This window comes from Daktulosphaira vitifoliae, unplaced genomic scaffold (genome assembly GCF_025091365.1).
Source record: "Daktulosphaira vitifoliae isolate Bord-2020 unplaced genomic scaffold, ASM2509136v1 Scaffold_4, whole genome shotgun sequence".
Taxonomy (NCBI): domain Eukaryota; kingdom Metazoa; phylum Arthropoda; class Insecta; order Hemiptera; family Phylloxeridae; genus Daktulosphaira; species Daktulosphaira vitifoliae.
In genome coordinates this window covers 21,705,705-21,723,383 of record NW_026099575.1, presented here as the reverse complement: position 1 = coordinate 21,723,383, position 17,679 = coordinate 21,705,705, and the positions used below count along the sequence as shown (strand labels likewise).

Sequence of the window (17,679 nt, the reverse complement as noted above, 5' to 3'; positions counted from 1 at the left end):
TTTTTTTTTATTGATGACTCTTGAAACTCTTTTGTAATATAACTTTTCAATTTACTCTTAAATATTTGATTGTTAAGACTAAATTCAATTTTTTTTTAAATACATGAAAAATAACTCTTAGATTTAAATCAACATATTTGTATGATACAAGTATGCTTATATTTTTTCAATTAAAATAAATTATATTGTACTAATTATATATAATAAAATAAAATAATTCATTCAAATAAATTAATAATAATAGGAAAGATATTATGCAATATTTTAAATAACTCAGTGTCAATACATTATACTCTTTGTATAATTTTGAAATGTAACTTTTTAAATAATATTTTTATTATGAACTTAGATCTAATAGAATATCTATACTTTAATTAAATGCTTGATAAAATTAGTTATTAAATAGTTTAATTTGAATGATTCATCTTATAACTATATAACATGTACCTTCTTAGTTAATTATTATTATTATACGTCCGAAAAAATAGCATTAATATAATGGGTTTACGTTAACTTTTTAAATGAATATAAATTTAAATTGTATTTTTTAAATTTTATATTGATCGACATTTTTTTATTTAATTATATAGTCTTACCGGCTTTGTTTTCAACGTCATATTTTAAATAGTTGGAAAAAAGTAATCCAATATTTTTGCTTTGGGTAACAGTAAAGCAAATTAAAAAGAAAATACTAAAATACTAAAAATCACGTTTCGTCTGCGATGATCCTTCGCGGTCGGCATTATGAGAAACTCATCGTAATGTCTTGGTGAATATATAGTTGGCAAAAACAACCGATGAATTCTCCCACTTGTTTTGCTGAAGATTCCAAGACACTTTTACTTTCAGACGTTGCAGTCGTTACGATTGTTACCCTTGGCATTAGGCACACTACCTGTCGATGAACTTGTCCTCCAGCAGGCAATTTAAAGACGTTATGTGAGGCCTACAGACAAACGNAAAAAAAAGGTAGTAGTTTTAAACATTAGTGGAAAAAATTTTTTCCTCTTAATATACACACAAATATTAATCAAATTAAAAAAAAAAAATGAAAAAAAAAAATTTTTTGGTTTACTTAAGTGTTCGTTGAACTTAACCATATTTTTGAGCTTTTTATGGACTTTACGCAATCAGTTTTGGACTTACAATTTTTTTTTCTAATTATTATTATTCGGCATTAAAAAACGAACAATTTAGATGTACTAAGTAAGAAATTTGAACAAAAATTGAATAAATAATGACATTTTATGTTTTTTTGAGTATTTTTGGTCAATTTTCTTAAAACGCGTTGAGCGACCTGTAAAAATTTTTTTTTTAATCTCAAATTTTCATAAAATGTTTATTTTAATGTATATAATACATTTATGAGGTATCTCATAAACATTACGAAGATCGATTTTTTTTGAGTCACCCTAATAACTAATTATGTATTGATTGTACTTTACCTAAAAAAAACATCATTTTTTCATAACATCTTATACTCATAATAAAAACAAAGTAAAATTATACTTAGGTTATTAGATTATTAAGGTATACGATTATTTAATGTAATATTGAGTAAAATTAACAATTGTTAACATCAGAGATATGAACTTATTTTATTTTATAGTTATGAACCGATGCTCGATGAATATTAAATCTTAGGTCATGTTTACATGTTTTTTAATCATTATAAATTATTAAAGATAACATTGAATACATTGTAAGGATTACAAAATTTTTTATACTTTTCTCATAATTCTTTCTTTAACAATACTATTTTAAATTTATAAAACAATTTAATAATAGTTGAATTTTTTTTATAAGATATATAATATTTTTATTAATCAATATTATTGAGTAATGATAACATTTATTTCCACACACAATTTTTAGCATACTTAAAACAAACATTTTTCATTTGGTGTAAAAATCCAACATTACTCAAATAGAATCGTTTTATACTAATTTTAAAATAATTGAGTTTTATATATTATTTTATTAAATTATAAAAAGTAATCTAATAATATTTACTTCAATGTTTATGTAATAATCTTATCTATTGAAAAATATTGTTTTTTGAGAAAAAAATTTATTCCTAAGTGGCAAAATATATTTTTACTCATCATAATAAAATGTTTTGATATTAAATTACAAAATCACTAAATTACCTCAGGTTAATAATCTATAAGTTACCCCAAGATACTCTATTAATTTATAATATGTGCCTAACTTAATGATGTTATGTTTTATTTCAGAAGTCTAAGATACATGTTGCTTAAAATCATTAATCATCTGTGAGCCTATAACTAAACGTCTGTGCCAAAATTTCCAAAATCTATATATTTTTTAAGAGATTTTAGATTACCAATTTTTTTAATTATCTAAAGAAGATTTGTAAAAATTACTCGGATTTTTTTTATTTTTATACCAATTATTTTTGTTCTAATGACTACCGGTTGATAATATTAGTATAAATTACATTGAACCTACATAGATAGAACATTTTTTTTAATGTTAAATGTTTATGGTTTTTAGACACATATAAAAATTGTTATTTGTTACTTTATTAAATAAATAATAAAATAAACAAAAAACTTTGAAATTACGTCGTAACTATCACGAAAAAAATATTACGTTGCATAATGTTTAAAAATATGCCTTCATTCAAAATATATCATTGAAATGTATTGTAATGTCATCAGAGTCTTTATGCTATATATCAAATAAACAAGAAATAGTGTTGTTTTTTTTTCGGAAATAAAACCCTTTATTGATTAATGACTATCGTTGGAATATAATACTTTAAAATAAGTATTTTTCGGACAAATAAGTGAAAACATATTTTTTACGTATCTAAGCAATTAAATCAAAAATAGCAAATACAATTTCTCTAAACTTGGCATATTAATGTCCTTTTGGTAAATGAGTAAGTAATATATCATTAGTCACGATCATTATGTTTTTTATTGTCTAAAATAAATTCCGTTTTAAATGTCATGAATCACAGTTGTATTATGTCTAGGAGTACAATTAAGTATAACAATTTAATATTATTATTATTAGTTTTAATAATTATTGGTTATTTAAAAATAAAGTCTTAATAATTTACTAATATTGTTTTCAATTAATTATCACACTAACAGTTTATTATCGAAATTTTCTCATATTGTGAGTTCCTATAGTATAAAATGTGATTTATTAAGAATAACAACCCCCTTCCCACTTTTCGTGAAATACTGATTACAATTTGATTTATTTTTATGAACCATAACAATTATCAACTTTATTGAAGACAACATTTTTCTGAGAGTAGATTTTGGGCATACTTAGAATCAAACCCTAATCGTAACATACACAAATTAAGTCCCATCAATATTTGATTTCCATGGTTATATAGTGTTCAGTAAGTAATGACACGGATTTCTATTGTTTTCATTGTTTATAACAATTGACCTATTTTCTTACTTACTGAGCACTCTATATAATATTTCCATTTACGGATCAAAAACAAAGATTTGAGTAAGAGCTGTGGTAATACACAACAAAAATAAAATAATAATAAAATAACGCATTTGAAATCATAAAACCAAGTCGTCTATTTAAGCTCTCCTACTTAATATCAATTCAAATTTGTTCTCTAAATACAATATTAAAAAAAATAATAAGAGAATATATATTATATGAGTGTTACTAAAGCTGAGTAATACACTGGATAACGCGAAATTAAACAAAATGAAATCTTCTATATTACCTAAGCTAATACCATCCCAAAAAAAAAAAAGCCATGAAATAATAATAAACAGGCCTGATAGGGTACACATGATTTACCTATGAATACCTCATTCGACCAAACGAGCCAGAACAATAACTTACCTGTGGAATCAATAACGATAACGATAACCAAGAATCAACGAAAAAGTTATCTCTCCTTTTATAAAAACTAAATTACATAATAAATTTAATGTATACAACTATTAAAATTATGTATACTTAAATTCTTCTATTTATAAATAGCTATCTATGTTATAACCTTAATCGAATAAATATTATAAATAATTAAATATTGTACGACAATGCTTTTTAAACTACTTACCACGACAACTCCTCATTTCATTTTCAATTTTTTATGACTCCCATATTAGGCATAAACATATACAGGGTTTTCAGTAAGTAAGAAAATGGTTAGTTATTACAAACAATAAGAACAATAGAAACCCGTTTCCTTACTTACCTAACACTCTGTATAATGAGGATCTGTTGTAAAAAACGAACGATGATTTTCAAAGAAAATATTATGAACTTTATTTGGACTAACTCAATTATATGTGTTACTCGATTTAAGTTAGATTATTTCTATTTTTGAAAAAATGTAAGATACAAAAATATCTTTTGTCACATATAAATAGATGTATTATTATTTATGGCATGACAAGATATGGCAAAAATTATATGATGCAAATAGTATGCGTATTTACCTTTTAGTACATGCCTTAAATAATAAATTGTTTAAACCCTTGTAAACCCATAATTATATTTTTTAATATTGGCACAAAATAATATAATTGAATTTCTATTTGTTTTATTTTTTGGCACACAAAAAATGATCATAACAACACGTTAACCATTGATGAATTTCTATAAGAGAAAGTGGTATATATACAATTAAACTATAATAAACAATGTTCATATAATAGCAATTTTGATGTTGCATCAACTTTATGATTATTTTTGTTGTTTTTATATTATAACATTGAGATTAGTAAAAACTTTCGTAGCATAATGAATGTAGATTATTCATATTTTTACACGTTTAATTTCACTTTTTTAACGTGTTTGAACGCTATGGACAAGCTAAATATAACTCATAGGGTCAAAATTGCTTCTGTAGTTTTCAGTTTCGAGATAAACACACCGTATGGTATTATTGCTATGTGAAAGTTTAGTGTAAAGGACAGATTTAAATACAAACAATTTATAGAATGAACCGTGTGTAGTTGAAAATGAAACATTTCAACCGAGATATTATGTATGTGCTCATTTAGCCTGCGTCGATAGATTACCTGTAAAATTGTATATTATGCTTATTTAAATTTTTAAGCATTGCATCATTGCACGGTTTCTCTAAAAGTAAGCGCGTTTAAAAGGATACACCTGAAGTCAGTAAGAAACGAGCAATGTGTTACCAAATTTACACAATAATGAAGCATACCTATTAACACATATAATACATTTTGGTTGGTCTTTTATTTGTAAATGCTCTCACAAGTACGATTGTAGCTAACATGACATGTAAAAGTGACAGTAAATGTATATAATTATATTAATTTTCACGGACGTGCTCAACATTGTAACTGATAATGTTTCCTATTGTAAATTAAAATGTTTTAAGACATGAAATTAATTTTAACAGAAATTGACCTTGTCGCTGAAAACTATCGAGACATGTAAATTGATTTCACCTTAAAGTTTGTTAAGAAAAAGTAGTTTTTTTTGTTTTGATAACATGGTTTTTTATCTTCAACAAAAGCGTGTTTTAAATCAAAATTACAGAATGCAAAATTTAAACAAATTTGATTCAATATAATTTTGTGAGCCTAACGTTTCAATAACAAAAGACATCAACGAGTACGACTTATTCGTGTGTACTGCAAAATTACCAATTTAGATGTTAACTGTTTTGGCTCGTGCTAACGTGAATTCATAATTGACATTAATTACTATGCTGTATGGGTTATAATATATTTACATTAATATTATTACAACAGTATCTTTAGTTAAAAGATATTTTTAGACTTTTTATGCACAATATTTTCTATTATGCTCTATATTATTATTAATAGTGATCTAACGATGTTTTCAAATTTTCTACTATTTGTAATCAGTAATATTGTGTTTATTTTTGACCCTAACATCGTATTTTTCAAAATTTGTGTTTTGGTTTTTTTTAATTACTCAATAATACGAATTTTTATCAATATTTTTAATCGCATGGTCAAAAAATAATTCTGTATATGTCAATCGACGGAGTATAACACATTTAATTAATATTAGTTTGGTGCGCAATTACGTAAAATATAATATTTTAAAATATCTGGATATTGTTCAACTTCACTCTAATTGTTGTAAGCTATTTGTGAGAGAATTGATTGTTTAAAACCAATTGTATAAATATGTATGATGAAACTTTCGCTGTTTTTTCCTTTAAAAATTATTTGCGATTTACAATAATCAAATTTAATTTCAAAGAAATGTGTTTTTTTTATGCTGATGAAATAATAAATTATGATTATTTGAAAGCCGAATAAAACAAAATGCCGTTAAATATTTTATGTACTAAGTTTAACTCTACAAAAAAAATATATTTAAAAAGCTATAGAGTAAAATAATGAGATCGGTAAAGCTATATGGAAAAAAAATTGTTAGTGGATCTGATCTTGTAGCTGCTGAAGCCATTTACCACCAAGGCTGCTATACTACTGATGATGCTAATATTGTTATAATAAATGAAACAATAAAACTAGCTCTGAAAAAAAATGCGATTGTAATAAGAGAGAATTTTGATCAACTTGTTTTATTAATAGCTCTTACGCCTGTAAATATTGATATAATTTTCTAAAATCTTGAAAAGAGAAAAAATGAAAAATAAATTGTTTTTAACTTAACAAATTCTATTAAAAAAATCTATTTTATTTTTGCACGCTTTTAGCGGCTTTGACACTGTTTTATGATTAAAAGAAATTATATATTGTTTAAAAAAGGTTTGCAAATTATATTTTCAAAAAATGATCGAGCTCCAAAAAATATTTTAGAAAAAATTTCTTGTATTTGTGGAACAATATGTGGATATAGAAATAAGGTTTAAAGTAATCAATTGCTTGTAAAAATTGTTGTGCCAAATCATGTTTTAACGGACAACACGAAACTGAAGATGTAATAAATGAACTAAGTGATACACATGCAGACGATTATGATCAACTTCGAAAAAAAAATTTATATAAATGATAATTTTACAGATAATAACATACTAGACCGACCAATCACTGTCATTTTACAGAAAAACAGACTACTCATGCTCGCGGATGTCTTTTGTTAGTCGGGAGGTGGTATTAACTATCTTAATTGCATGTAAAACAAAACTATAAAAAGTTATGTGTTTATTCTAATTAGATTAACCACACTAAAAAATGCACCATAATAAGTATTTGCATTTAAAACTAAAGTGCTTCAACTTTCAAACAAGTATAACTTATAGGTTTAATGAGTAAACAATGTATTGTATACTTATTCAACAAAAAATATTTTAAGTGAAATAAAATGAATTATACAGTTCTATGCAATCATAGTATCATATCATTAGAAATTCAAGATATTTAGTGAAAGCACTGCAAAATCTCTATAATAATTTAGTACATTCATATCCATCTTTTAGAAACGATAATAAGCATTTCCCCTGTAAAAAATACCTTAATAATCTTTATGAACTTGTAATGATACACAGTAAGTAAACATCAAGCGTAACTCGCATGTAGAAATTTTTGATGAACGACGATCACGATTGCTAAAATAGCTAATACAAAATTGTTTTTTTTGTTTATTTCAGTTAAAAAAAATCAGTGGAACTATTCGATAAATGAACAACAAACACAATTAATGGTACTGGAGTCTTCACTTGGAAAATCCAAATATTAAATTACATTTATATAAATTATTTTGTCGAAATTCCTGATTTTTGAATAAATACCCTTATGTTCAAACTAATTTTGTTTCGTTAACATTTAAATATATATAACAAACAATTAGTGTCTCATAAAGTGTGACATTTTGAATGAATAAATAAATTAGTCAAATTTTAAAGTAAATTCATTTATTTTTATATATTTATTAACATTTACATATTCGGTTTAATGATGAAAAATATCTGACATAATGTCTTCCTCTACTAATTCGGCAGTCGTTAATATGTTTAACAAAATTATTGATATCTTTCTTGCAAACATCAGCCTACATTTCTGAAACGACTCGTATAATTTTCAATTAAATTTTGCAATCGTTTGTGGTTTTTGGTGTACATAAGAAAGCCCCATAAAAAAAGTCAATCTTTATGACCACACAAAGAGAATACTAGTCTTAAAACTTTTCTTGAATAAGACAACTGTTAAATGAGTGGTGTAGTATGTCCCATCCTACTGAAACTATAACTTAAATAAATCATTTAATCCTAAAAATCGAAGTCAATTTAATAATATTTTGACTTAAATTTTACCTTAAGTATTGGTATTCAGTATTGATAAAAAATTAATATATTACAAGAATATACTATTATATAATTAGTATTTTTATATACATACCAAATAAAATTTCTATTTTTTTTTTTTATATAGAATTTTCATTATATTAATTAATAGTACATGACATTTGAATTTTTTACATAACTTTATTGGTTTATTAGGTAAAAAAAATTAATATTTCAAAATTTTTAGTTAATATAGATGTATAATATATAAGGGATTAAAGATAGAGGGAGTTAATTGTTTTTATATGATGTCGCTATTTGTAGATATGACTTTTTTATATTATGCTTAAAGTGTGATAGTAAGGCATATTATTGTGAGTTAAAATTTTTAAATACACCAAATGGCGATAAAAAAAGTATATCTGTTGATAAACTCATAAGTGTCAATACCAACGTTGCGTTTCTATAACCCAGTCAATAGAAACATTTTAATTTTATAATAGTTACTAATTTAATTAACAAATTGTATAAAAAAGAGATAATACAATGTAATACTTATATATTTGAAAATATTTTCGATCAATGAATTATATTGCCACGACATTACCCCCCCCCCAAAAAAAAATTATTATTGTTTGGCCTATTTAAGAACAATAAATTATTTGTGATATTTGTGAATGTATTTTTAAATCTAGCAAAACATTATACACATACATTTCAAAAATATCTAGAAAAAGGTGTTTAAATTTAAAAAGAAAATTAGTTACCATACTAATACATTTGAAACAATTTTAAACACAATTATTTTTGTAGTCACATAAATCTAAAAACTATTAGTAAGCAAATATCATTTTTAATTTAAACCCTAGAAACTATTTATAATACATTAGAAGGCTTCAAATTATAGTTAAATATACAGGGTGTCCCATTAATTTTTAAAAAATCCTATAACGTTTTTAAACTAATGAATATTTTTTAATACTTTCTTTTTTACAAAACTTGTTGAATTGTTTTATTTTTTTTTGATAAAATTTTTGAAAAATTACAATTAATTTTATAAAAAGATAACCGTTTTACAGAGAAGATTATTAAAAATAATTTAGTAATCAAAGCTATTCTTAATTGTTTGTAATTAAATTTCAAGAACGTTTTAATATTTGTAAAAATTAAAAAATAACTTGTGTTTATTTTATGGTATCAATAATTGGTATCAGCTCATTAAAGAAGAATAGAAGTAAGACGATCCTAATTTACTAATTATTCAATTAATTACGTATGTGATTTTTTCCATGGAAATAATCATTTCATAACTGAAGTAAAAATATATTTAAAATATATATTATCGTTGAAACATCGATTTCATTACTTGTGATATAATATTTTTTTGAAATTTTATTTTATTGTTACGGACAGATTACTCGTCCTCCACTAACATTAACAATTTACATTCATTAATCAGCACAAACATCAATACAACCTAAATATGAGTATGCGACGCGCAGGTGAAAACAGAATGGATTATATGCTTATTTTAACTAATTAAAAATACGTCAAAATCAGTGGGCATTATACCATTCTTGAGGCATCTGATTCTTATTTATTAACATAATTACTTATCGCTGATGTGATTATTATTATTATTATTATTGACGGAGTTCTGTGTACGCTCGTCGCCGTCGACTCATTTCACTTGGATCACCAATAACATCTCTTGAGATCTAGACAGGTTAGAATTTACGTAATATTTATATAGAAATAAACACTCGTTATCGTTGTTAATTGACTTTTATTTTTTATTGGTCACCTAACCGCTAGTCCTTTTAGTGGTAATTCAATTATATAGGACCAGCATAACCAACTGTAAGGACCCTAGCGGAGAGCACGTTGAAGTCTTGTAGAGGCGCTGGCCAACGTTCCCGGTACCTCTCACACATAGTAAAATTATTATAATTCTAAGCATAAACAAGTTTTTTCAAAAAATTAATGAAAAATATACATTAAATCTAAAGTTAGGATTTGTCAAAGCACGATGAAATACCCTGTAACTATTATTTTTAAAAAAATTATGTCTTAAGATAATGGTTGTATTTATTGGTTTATGAAAAGTAAATTATATAAATCGATTACTTTATAGTCATATAATTTTATTTTGAGAAAAAAGTAATTTTGAAATAGAAGTCACCATGGTAAGTGTTAATCACTAATTTTCAATTTATAACAACATACACAACGACATATTCTTTGTAATTATCTAGTAATTTCATCCATCACTATAAAAAATAAGTAAGGGCTTAAAGCAGAAACTTGGTGCATTCTTACTCTTATCCTAAAACCTTTTATTATTCCTCCTACACTTTTTACACAGGTACAAGTGACATCATACATATCCTCTATTATATTCATGTACCTTTTCGGAGCTCTTTTTCTTATTAATGCCCACATTAAAACCTCTCTCGGTATCATACGCTTTTTCCAAATCTATAAATACCATACACCGCTTTTTCTTCTTTTCTCTAATTACTTATAATTGCCTCACACAAAATAACGGCTCCATTGTTGAGACTTACAGGACATAATTTATAGTAACCGCGTTTTTGCGATTAGCTGTAGTTTAATAAAAAAATGATGTTGGTCTTTTAAATAAATATCAAAATGTTTTTATCGTAATTTTTACAAAAGCCTTGACAGTCACTTGTTAAAACAAAATACGTAATTTCATTTTTATTTCGCATTAATACTTTTTAAAGGATTTAAAGGTTTTTATATTATTTATGGTATGCATGGGTGATTTGTATGAGTGATATCCATGATGATAGGTAGATAATATTAAAACATAATTTTATTAATTGGCCCCTTTTTTTTAATTTTCTTTGATGATTAGTTGAAAAAATTTTACAATCCCTTCATCGGTGCATCATCATATTGAAGAATTTTATAATAGCTATTAAAATTACTGTCAGATTTTTATCAATACTAATATGTTCTAATATGTTTCTTATTATGTCTTATCTCTATTATGGCAAATCTCTATTGTACGTAACTATGTTTATTTAATTTGATTTTTGAATTTTCTGTTTCAGAAATTATTAAACTCAACAATACTAGCTGTGTTATTTTTTGTTTTTGAAAATGGTAATAAATTTTTATAAAATTACTTATGATTGTAAAAAAACAGTTGCTTTATTAATAGCATTTTGGTTAAGGTTTTGAAAATTTCAATTGGAGAGGGTAAAAAATTCTTACTTCTATTATATCTCTCCATGAAATGAATAGTAATTTTTAACTTTTGTAGTCTTAAAATCATCAATATGATTTGAAACTAGTTCTCCCTAAAAATATTTTCTAATTGCTTCACTGGTATAGTAATTAAAACATATTTTTAGTTTAGCATACACCATAAAATACGCAAAGAGAAAAAAATATATATTTAGATATACTTGAAAATAAACTATTTTGTGCTAGAATTTTAATGTACTACTACTTCTATAGTACTTGCTATGGTGGCATAATTTTTAATTAGTAAAAAAACAATTGCATGTATTTATTTTCAAGGCGTAGCTAAGAAGCTATCGGTTTTACTCTGCCGTATTTTTTTTGTGTTTGTTATGTTCCTATTACTTTCGCTTCTACTAAACGTATTTTGTTCAACGATACATCACAAAACGTAATTGGATGAATCTATCAGTGCCATAATTTTGAAAAATTCCTCTTATATCTGATAGTAATAAGAGAATCAAAAAATTACAGTTATTATAAAACAGTCAATGTTGATATTATTAATTTTTATTAAATAACTTTTTGAAAACTGGATGGATTATTGTGAAGTTTTATTGTTAATACTTAAAACAATCGGCGACTCTAGCGGTAGTGTCACGATAATTTGCGGTCATTGTAATTAATTGCAATATTCAAAATAAAAAATGAAAAACTATCCGAAATTTCGATTTCTAAATATTGGTTATTTAAGCAAAAAATCATACAAAAAATGGCTAATTTTGTAATTTTTAACATAGTAGTGAATACTTACTTCGTTCTAAATTATCCAAATAAAGCTCGTTTAATGTAATATATGATTAAAAAAGGAAAACATTTATCGTATTTATTCATATTGTATATGTGCGGAACCAATCTCTAAAGTCAAAAACCATGAAATTTTTGGTAAATGTGTTGATTTTTGTTTTAATTTATTTTATTTAAAAGATTTACTATAGTAATTTTAATAACTGTCAGATATCAATCAATACTAATCTAATTAATTTCTCGATTCCATTTTACTGTACTGTAATTGAATCAAAGTTCTAATACGTTAATTATTTATTTTAAATCTAATATATTTTTTGTGTTTATAATGTAGAAAAATTCACTTCTGCTGAACCTAGAATACCAGAAAAATGTTTTTATTGTCTAGATAAAGCGCCTTCTGTTTACTTAAAACCGTGTAACCATTATCTTTGTGGCGACTGTTCTTTTAAATTACCAAAACGCAGGAAGTTGTGTAAATGTGGAAGAGGAGTCAGAAGTATAGGTGATTTATTTAAAATATAGGTATAATTGATAAAATAAATATTTATTTATTGTAAAATGATATTCGTAGAGAAAGATANAATATAGGTATAATTGATAAAATAAATATTTATTTATTGTAAAATGATATTCGTAGAGAAAGATATAACGGATCCTAATCATATAGATCGTAGTAAGTATTATTTATATTGACATATTATCTTAACAATGTATGGTATCAAAAAAAAAAAAAAATTAAAAAATATTTAGAGAGTTTTAAATGATAAAAAAAATATATTTTGCTGCATTCCTGCGCCAAGACTCATACATTTTACATTCGCAGATTCTATATTTATAATAATATTTTTATTCAAATAAATCAATTATAAATTGATAAGTACTTAAAATTAACATTGATCAATGAAAATATTACAAAAAAGAGCTAAAAAATCTTTTTCAAAATTACCAAAAATAAAATTAATTTTCTTATTATTGATTAATAATAAAAAGTATGCGTTAAACGTAATCTAAGATAGCTATAGTTACTTAAAATCAACAAAACAATTATTATTATAAACTTTGACAGTTAGATTTAAGACACTTTGTATGGAAAGAGAATTATTAAATATACTAACTCCCATTTTTTCGTTAAATAATGTTTCCATAAAAACGTATTGATTAAGTATAATTTAATTTTTTTTATATATAAACTAGGCTTCGTCTATCTGGACTCCACCCCGAGCCCGGGGCCCTACGAGACTTATACAACTTCAGGGCCGTAAGCCTCTTCGGGCCGTCATCATAAGTAGGCCACGATAAGTGTTTTACAGAAAAAAAAGTATTACATCAGAATCAGTGTAACAAAAATATATTAAAAATTGAATTATTTAAATCAGGAAAATTCAAAAAGAGAAAAATGTATTGAGTATAAGGTTGACGTTTGTTAATGAAGTATTCACTTGGGACGTATTCAGAAATCATTGTAGAAAAATATTTCATTTTTTTTACTTTGGCAAACATGCTATAGATATTTTTCGTTAAAAATCAAAGTAATGATTAAAATAAGGTCATTGGAACCATATCCCCCTTAAATACGCCCTTGGTATACACAACAATTATTAATATTCTAATTATAATAATTGTATTAATATTATAGAATAATTGCAAAAAAAAAATCGGCAGGTTATTATTCCTAGGACTATGTAAAAAAGTCAATTTTGATAAGAATATTGATTACTGTGCTTTGACGTTAGACAGTATAGTTGTCATAGATGGATGCCAATTTTTACAATAAACTCATAGTCTTATACATCAAATATGAGATAAATAAGATAAAAAAAATTTTCAAAAAGTAAAACAGTGAAAAATGAACGGATTGAATTGATTTTTTTATTATATCTTAGGAATGTCATTGAATATGTCTGGTAAAAATTTCAAACCTGAAGTCGTAAAACGCTGTCGTCAGTGAGCGTTTTTCTCGTAAACGATGGAAATTTTAAAACGCTCGCGGGCGAGCGGCAAAAATTTTCCGACCTTCGCCAATAATTTTCCCGGAGTTTGATGACCGAGTACTTTTGTTGAAAAAAATATTTTGAAAATCCGATTACGCTAAGTGATTTTCCCAGAAAAGTGTTTTTTTCCTTGTTCTATTATATAATAAGATCATTATAAATCTCAAGTTTATTGTGAGAAATTATTTGTTAGGGTAAAATTTCAATAATTAAATGGGAATATATTGTTTTATTTAACTATTAAATGAACAAGTCTATATAAAATTTTGACGGTAACCAGTATTATATGATTACTTTTTGAGTTGTTATAATTTCTAGTTTAAGGCAACCGAAGTGCGTAACGTAAAAAAATTCCATTTGTATGTTATAGTAATAATAGAGCATCGCTAAAAACTACTGCACTCCCACTCTTTTAGCTTCGATGCGAAGCTGAGAAGGTATTAATTTTACTATGATGTGTTTTTTTTTTTTTGTGTCTATGAACGCTCAATCTCAGCTCTCGCTGGACCGATTTTGATGAACAATATGTCAAAAGATCACAAATCGTATCTNGTGTCTGTGAACGCTCAATCTCAGCTCTCGCTGGACCGATTTTGATGAACAATATGTCAAAAGATCACAAATCGTATCTAGTCGAAGACATGACCCTCAAAAATTGAAAAAAATTCCCTCGTTCCCCGTAAACGGGGGAAATCCCCCCAAAAATTACAAATTTAAAAATCGCAAATTTTCGATATTTTNCAAAAAATTACAAATTTAAAAATCGCTAATTTTCGATATTTTTTCACTTTTTTTTACTTATAATTGCTATAACTTTTTTAAAAATGACCGAATCAATATAATTTTTTTTTTTATAGATACCTTAGATATTTACCTATCATTTTATATATTTTTGTGAACATTTGACCCTTTAACAGCCCAAAGGATGGGGTTTCAAAATGGTAACTTTTTTACAAAAAATTAACTTTTTCAACTTAACTTTTGAAAATGTTCCGGAAAGACTGACAATTTTATATATACCTTAAATTAAAGCTAATGTAATATACTTTAATTTGAAAAAAAAAAATTTGACCTCTGGACTTGTCTTCATGGTGAAAATGACTACCGTATGCAAAAATATGCTATTTTTGTGAAAAAATTCTTGATATTATATTTTACATTTTTTAACATTATGTTGCTATAACTTTTTAAAAAATGCATGAATCAACTTTATTCTTTAATGATAAATACTTTATATATACTTCTTTCATTCGACATACTTTTTTTTAAAATCGGACCATTTCCCTTTATACAGGGGGGGTGCAAACCTTTTAAAATGCGTATAGAAAGTAGAACTTTTTCAACTTAACTTTTGAAAATGTTCCGGAAAGACTGACACTTTTATATATATCTTAAATTAAAGCTTATGTAATATACTTTAATTTGAAAAAAAAAAATTTGACCTCTGGATTTGTCGTCATGGTAAAAATGACTACCGTATTCAAAAATTTCCTATTTTTGTGTTAAAATTCTGGGTTTTGTATTTTATTTTATTTTAAAAAACCTGAGAAGGGGAGTACAGATTTTCATAAATATTATATAAATTAAAATTGATATAGTATAGATAGTTAAACTTATTNTAAAATTAATATAGCATAGAAAGTTAAACTTATTTAAATTTGTTTGCTTTTTTTAAGTCGAGAAAAATAACTTTGAAATTTGAATTAGCTTAAATAGCCACTTTTTTTAGCCACTTAGCGACGTACGGTTGCCGAGTTGGTAAAACTTATGTTTTACACGCTTTGGGTACGAGATTCCAACCCGCGTAGGGCAATGAATTTTTTGCATTTTTTCTTAATTCTTTTTAAGTTAGTATAAATTTTAACTCGTTTGATTTTTATCACATTTAGATTCAATAACTTCAATAAAGATCAAGGATCCCATCACTTTAGTCGCCCCTTGCAAGAAGAAATTTCTTATTCGTATTAAAATTATTTTACTATATTTTAAGTTTTCGCTTCGATGCAAAGCCGAGAAGATATTTTTTTGTGACTATCATTTATTTTCTCTGCTCTAACTTGACCTACTTTTTTCAACAATACGTCAAATTACTACAATTCGTATCTAGTTGAAGATATTACTCTCAAAAATTGAAAAAAAAATTCTAATTTATCAATTAAACAGTTAGTTATTACATCGTCTCCATAAAGACAATTAAAATCATTAATTTCTAATGTTTTCAAAATATTTATTAACGAATGAAGTTTGATATGATAGGTTTCAACTACAAAATTAAATCATTTTACTTTGTAATTTAATAATTTTATTACTCTGTTTGTGTGTGCTACTATTAGACTATAATATTCAAATTTTTTTCTAACGTGTTGCTATATAAATCATTTCTAAAAAAAATGATTGTTTTTTCTCCTGAATTAACAATTGATTTTTACAAATATAATCAAATTTTATAATACGCTCAATTGAGTAAATCTTTTTAACAACTTTGTTTTGATTGGTTCATTTAGTTAAAGTAAATCATTAAAATTAATTAAGTTCTCAATATTTCAATTGTATAATCTTTTCAAAGAACAAAAGTTACTAGGAAATTATTACTATTACTAAAGGANATTAAAATTAATTAAGTTCTCAATATTTCAATTGTAGAATCTTTTCAAAGAACAAAAGTTACTAGGAAATTATTACTATTACTAAAGGTATTTAAGTTATCTATTACCATAAAAATGCAAAAAAATATTGAGCTTTTCTGATAAATTTACAATAAATAGTAATTATAAAACTTTCTGACTGCATATTGATCTTAACGATACAATTTTTTTAATTGTCATAAAATTTTCTATTTAATTATGTCAATGTCAAACTTACCAATTGAGCTAAAAGTTATGGTAAAATAAATTTTTTTTTTTTTTTATAAACATTTACAACAATCAACTTTAAACGATTAACAAAATTGGTTAAATATGTCATTTTCCTTATTTTTAACTTATTAATAATCTATTTTTAACATATTAATAATCAAAATCAGTATTAATTTAAAACAATTTTTTTTGTTCTTAATTATTTTTTTTTATATGTAGACTATTTTTTAATAATATTAAAACTTAAAAGTGATAAAATTAGTCTAATTGCATATTTGAAAATATCTCGAAATATTGATTTAGAATATTATATTTTTCTGATGAAAGTTCCTTGTAGTACAGTGTATAAAACTTATAACTTTGTTAACTGTTAAACTTTATCAAAAATGACCAAATCAGTATAATTTTTTTTTTTTATAGATGCATGGTGTCTTTACCTATCATTAGGAATATGTTTTATGTAAATCTGACTTTTTAATTGCCCACAGGGGGGGATTTAAAATGACAACTTTTTCACAAAAAATTAACTTTTTCAACTTAACTTTTGAAAATGTTCCGGAAGGACTGACACTTTTATATATATCTTAAATTAAAG

General features: G+C 24.7%; 2 protein-coding genes across 2 annotated transcripts in view; one reads left to right on the top strand and one right to left on the bottom strand.

Annotated features, from left to right (window-relative positions):
• Positions 1-763, bottom strand: part of LOC126904701 (uncharacterized) — an 8,711-nt gene extending 7,948 nt beyond the window's left edge. Inside the window, exon 1 of the mRNA XM_050683925.1 lies at positions 597-763. Within this exon, the coding sequence (XP_050539882.1) occupies positions 597-617 (21 nt within the window). The 5' untranslated portion in view covers positions 618-763. The remainder of the gene's footprint in view (positions 1-596) is intronic.
• A 2,114-nt stretch (positions 764-2,877) lies between these two features.
• The window catches only part of LOC126904718 (uncharacterized), a 20,228-nt gene continuing 5,426 nt past the window's right edge, over positions 2,878-17,679 (top strand). Inside the window, exons 1-4 of the mRNA XM_050683944.1 lie at positions 2,878-2,900; positions 11,296-11,347; positions 12,570-12,740; positions 12,876-12,911. The gene's annotated coding sequence lies outside the window, so the exon portion shown is untranslated. The remainder of the gene's footprint in view (positions 2,901-11,295; positions 11,348-12,569; positions 12,741-12,875; positions 12,912-17,679) is intronic.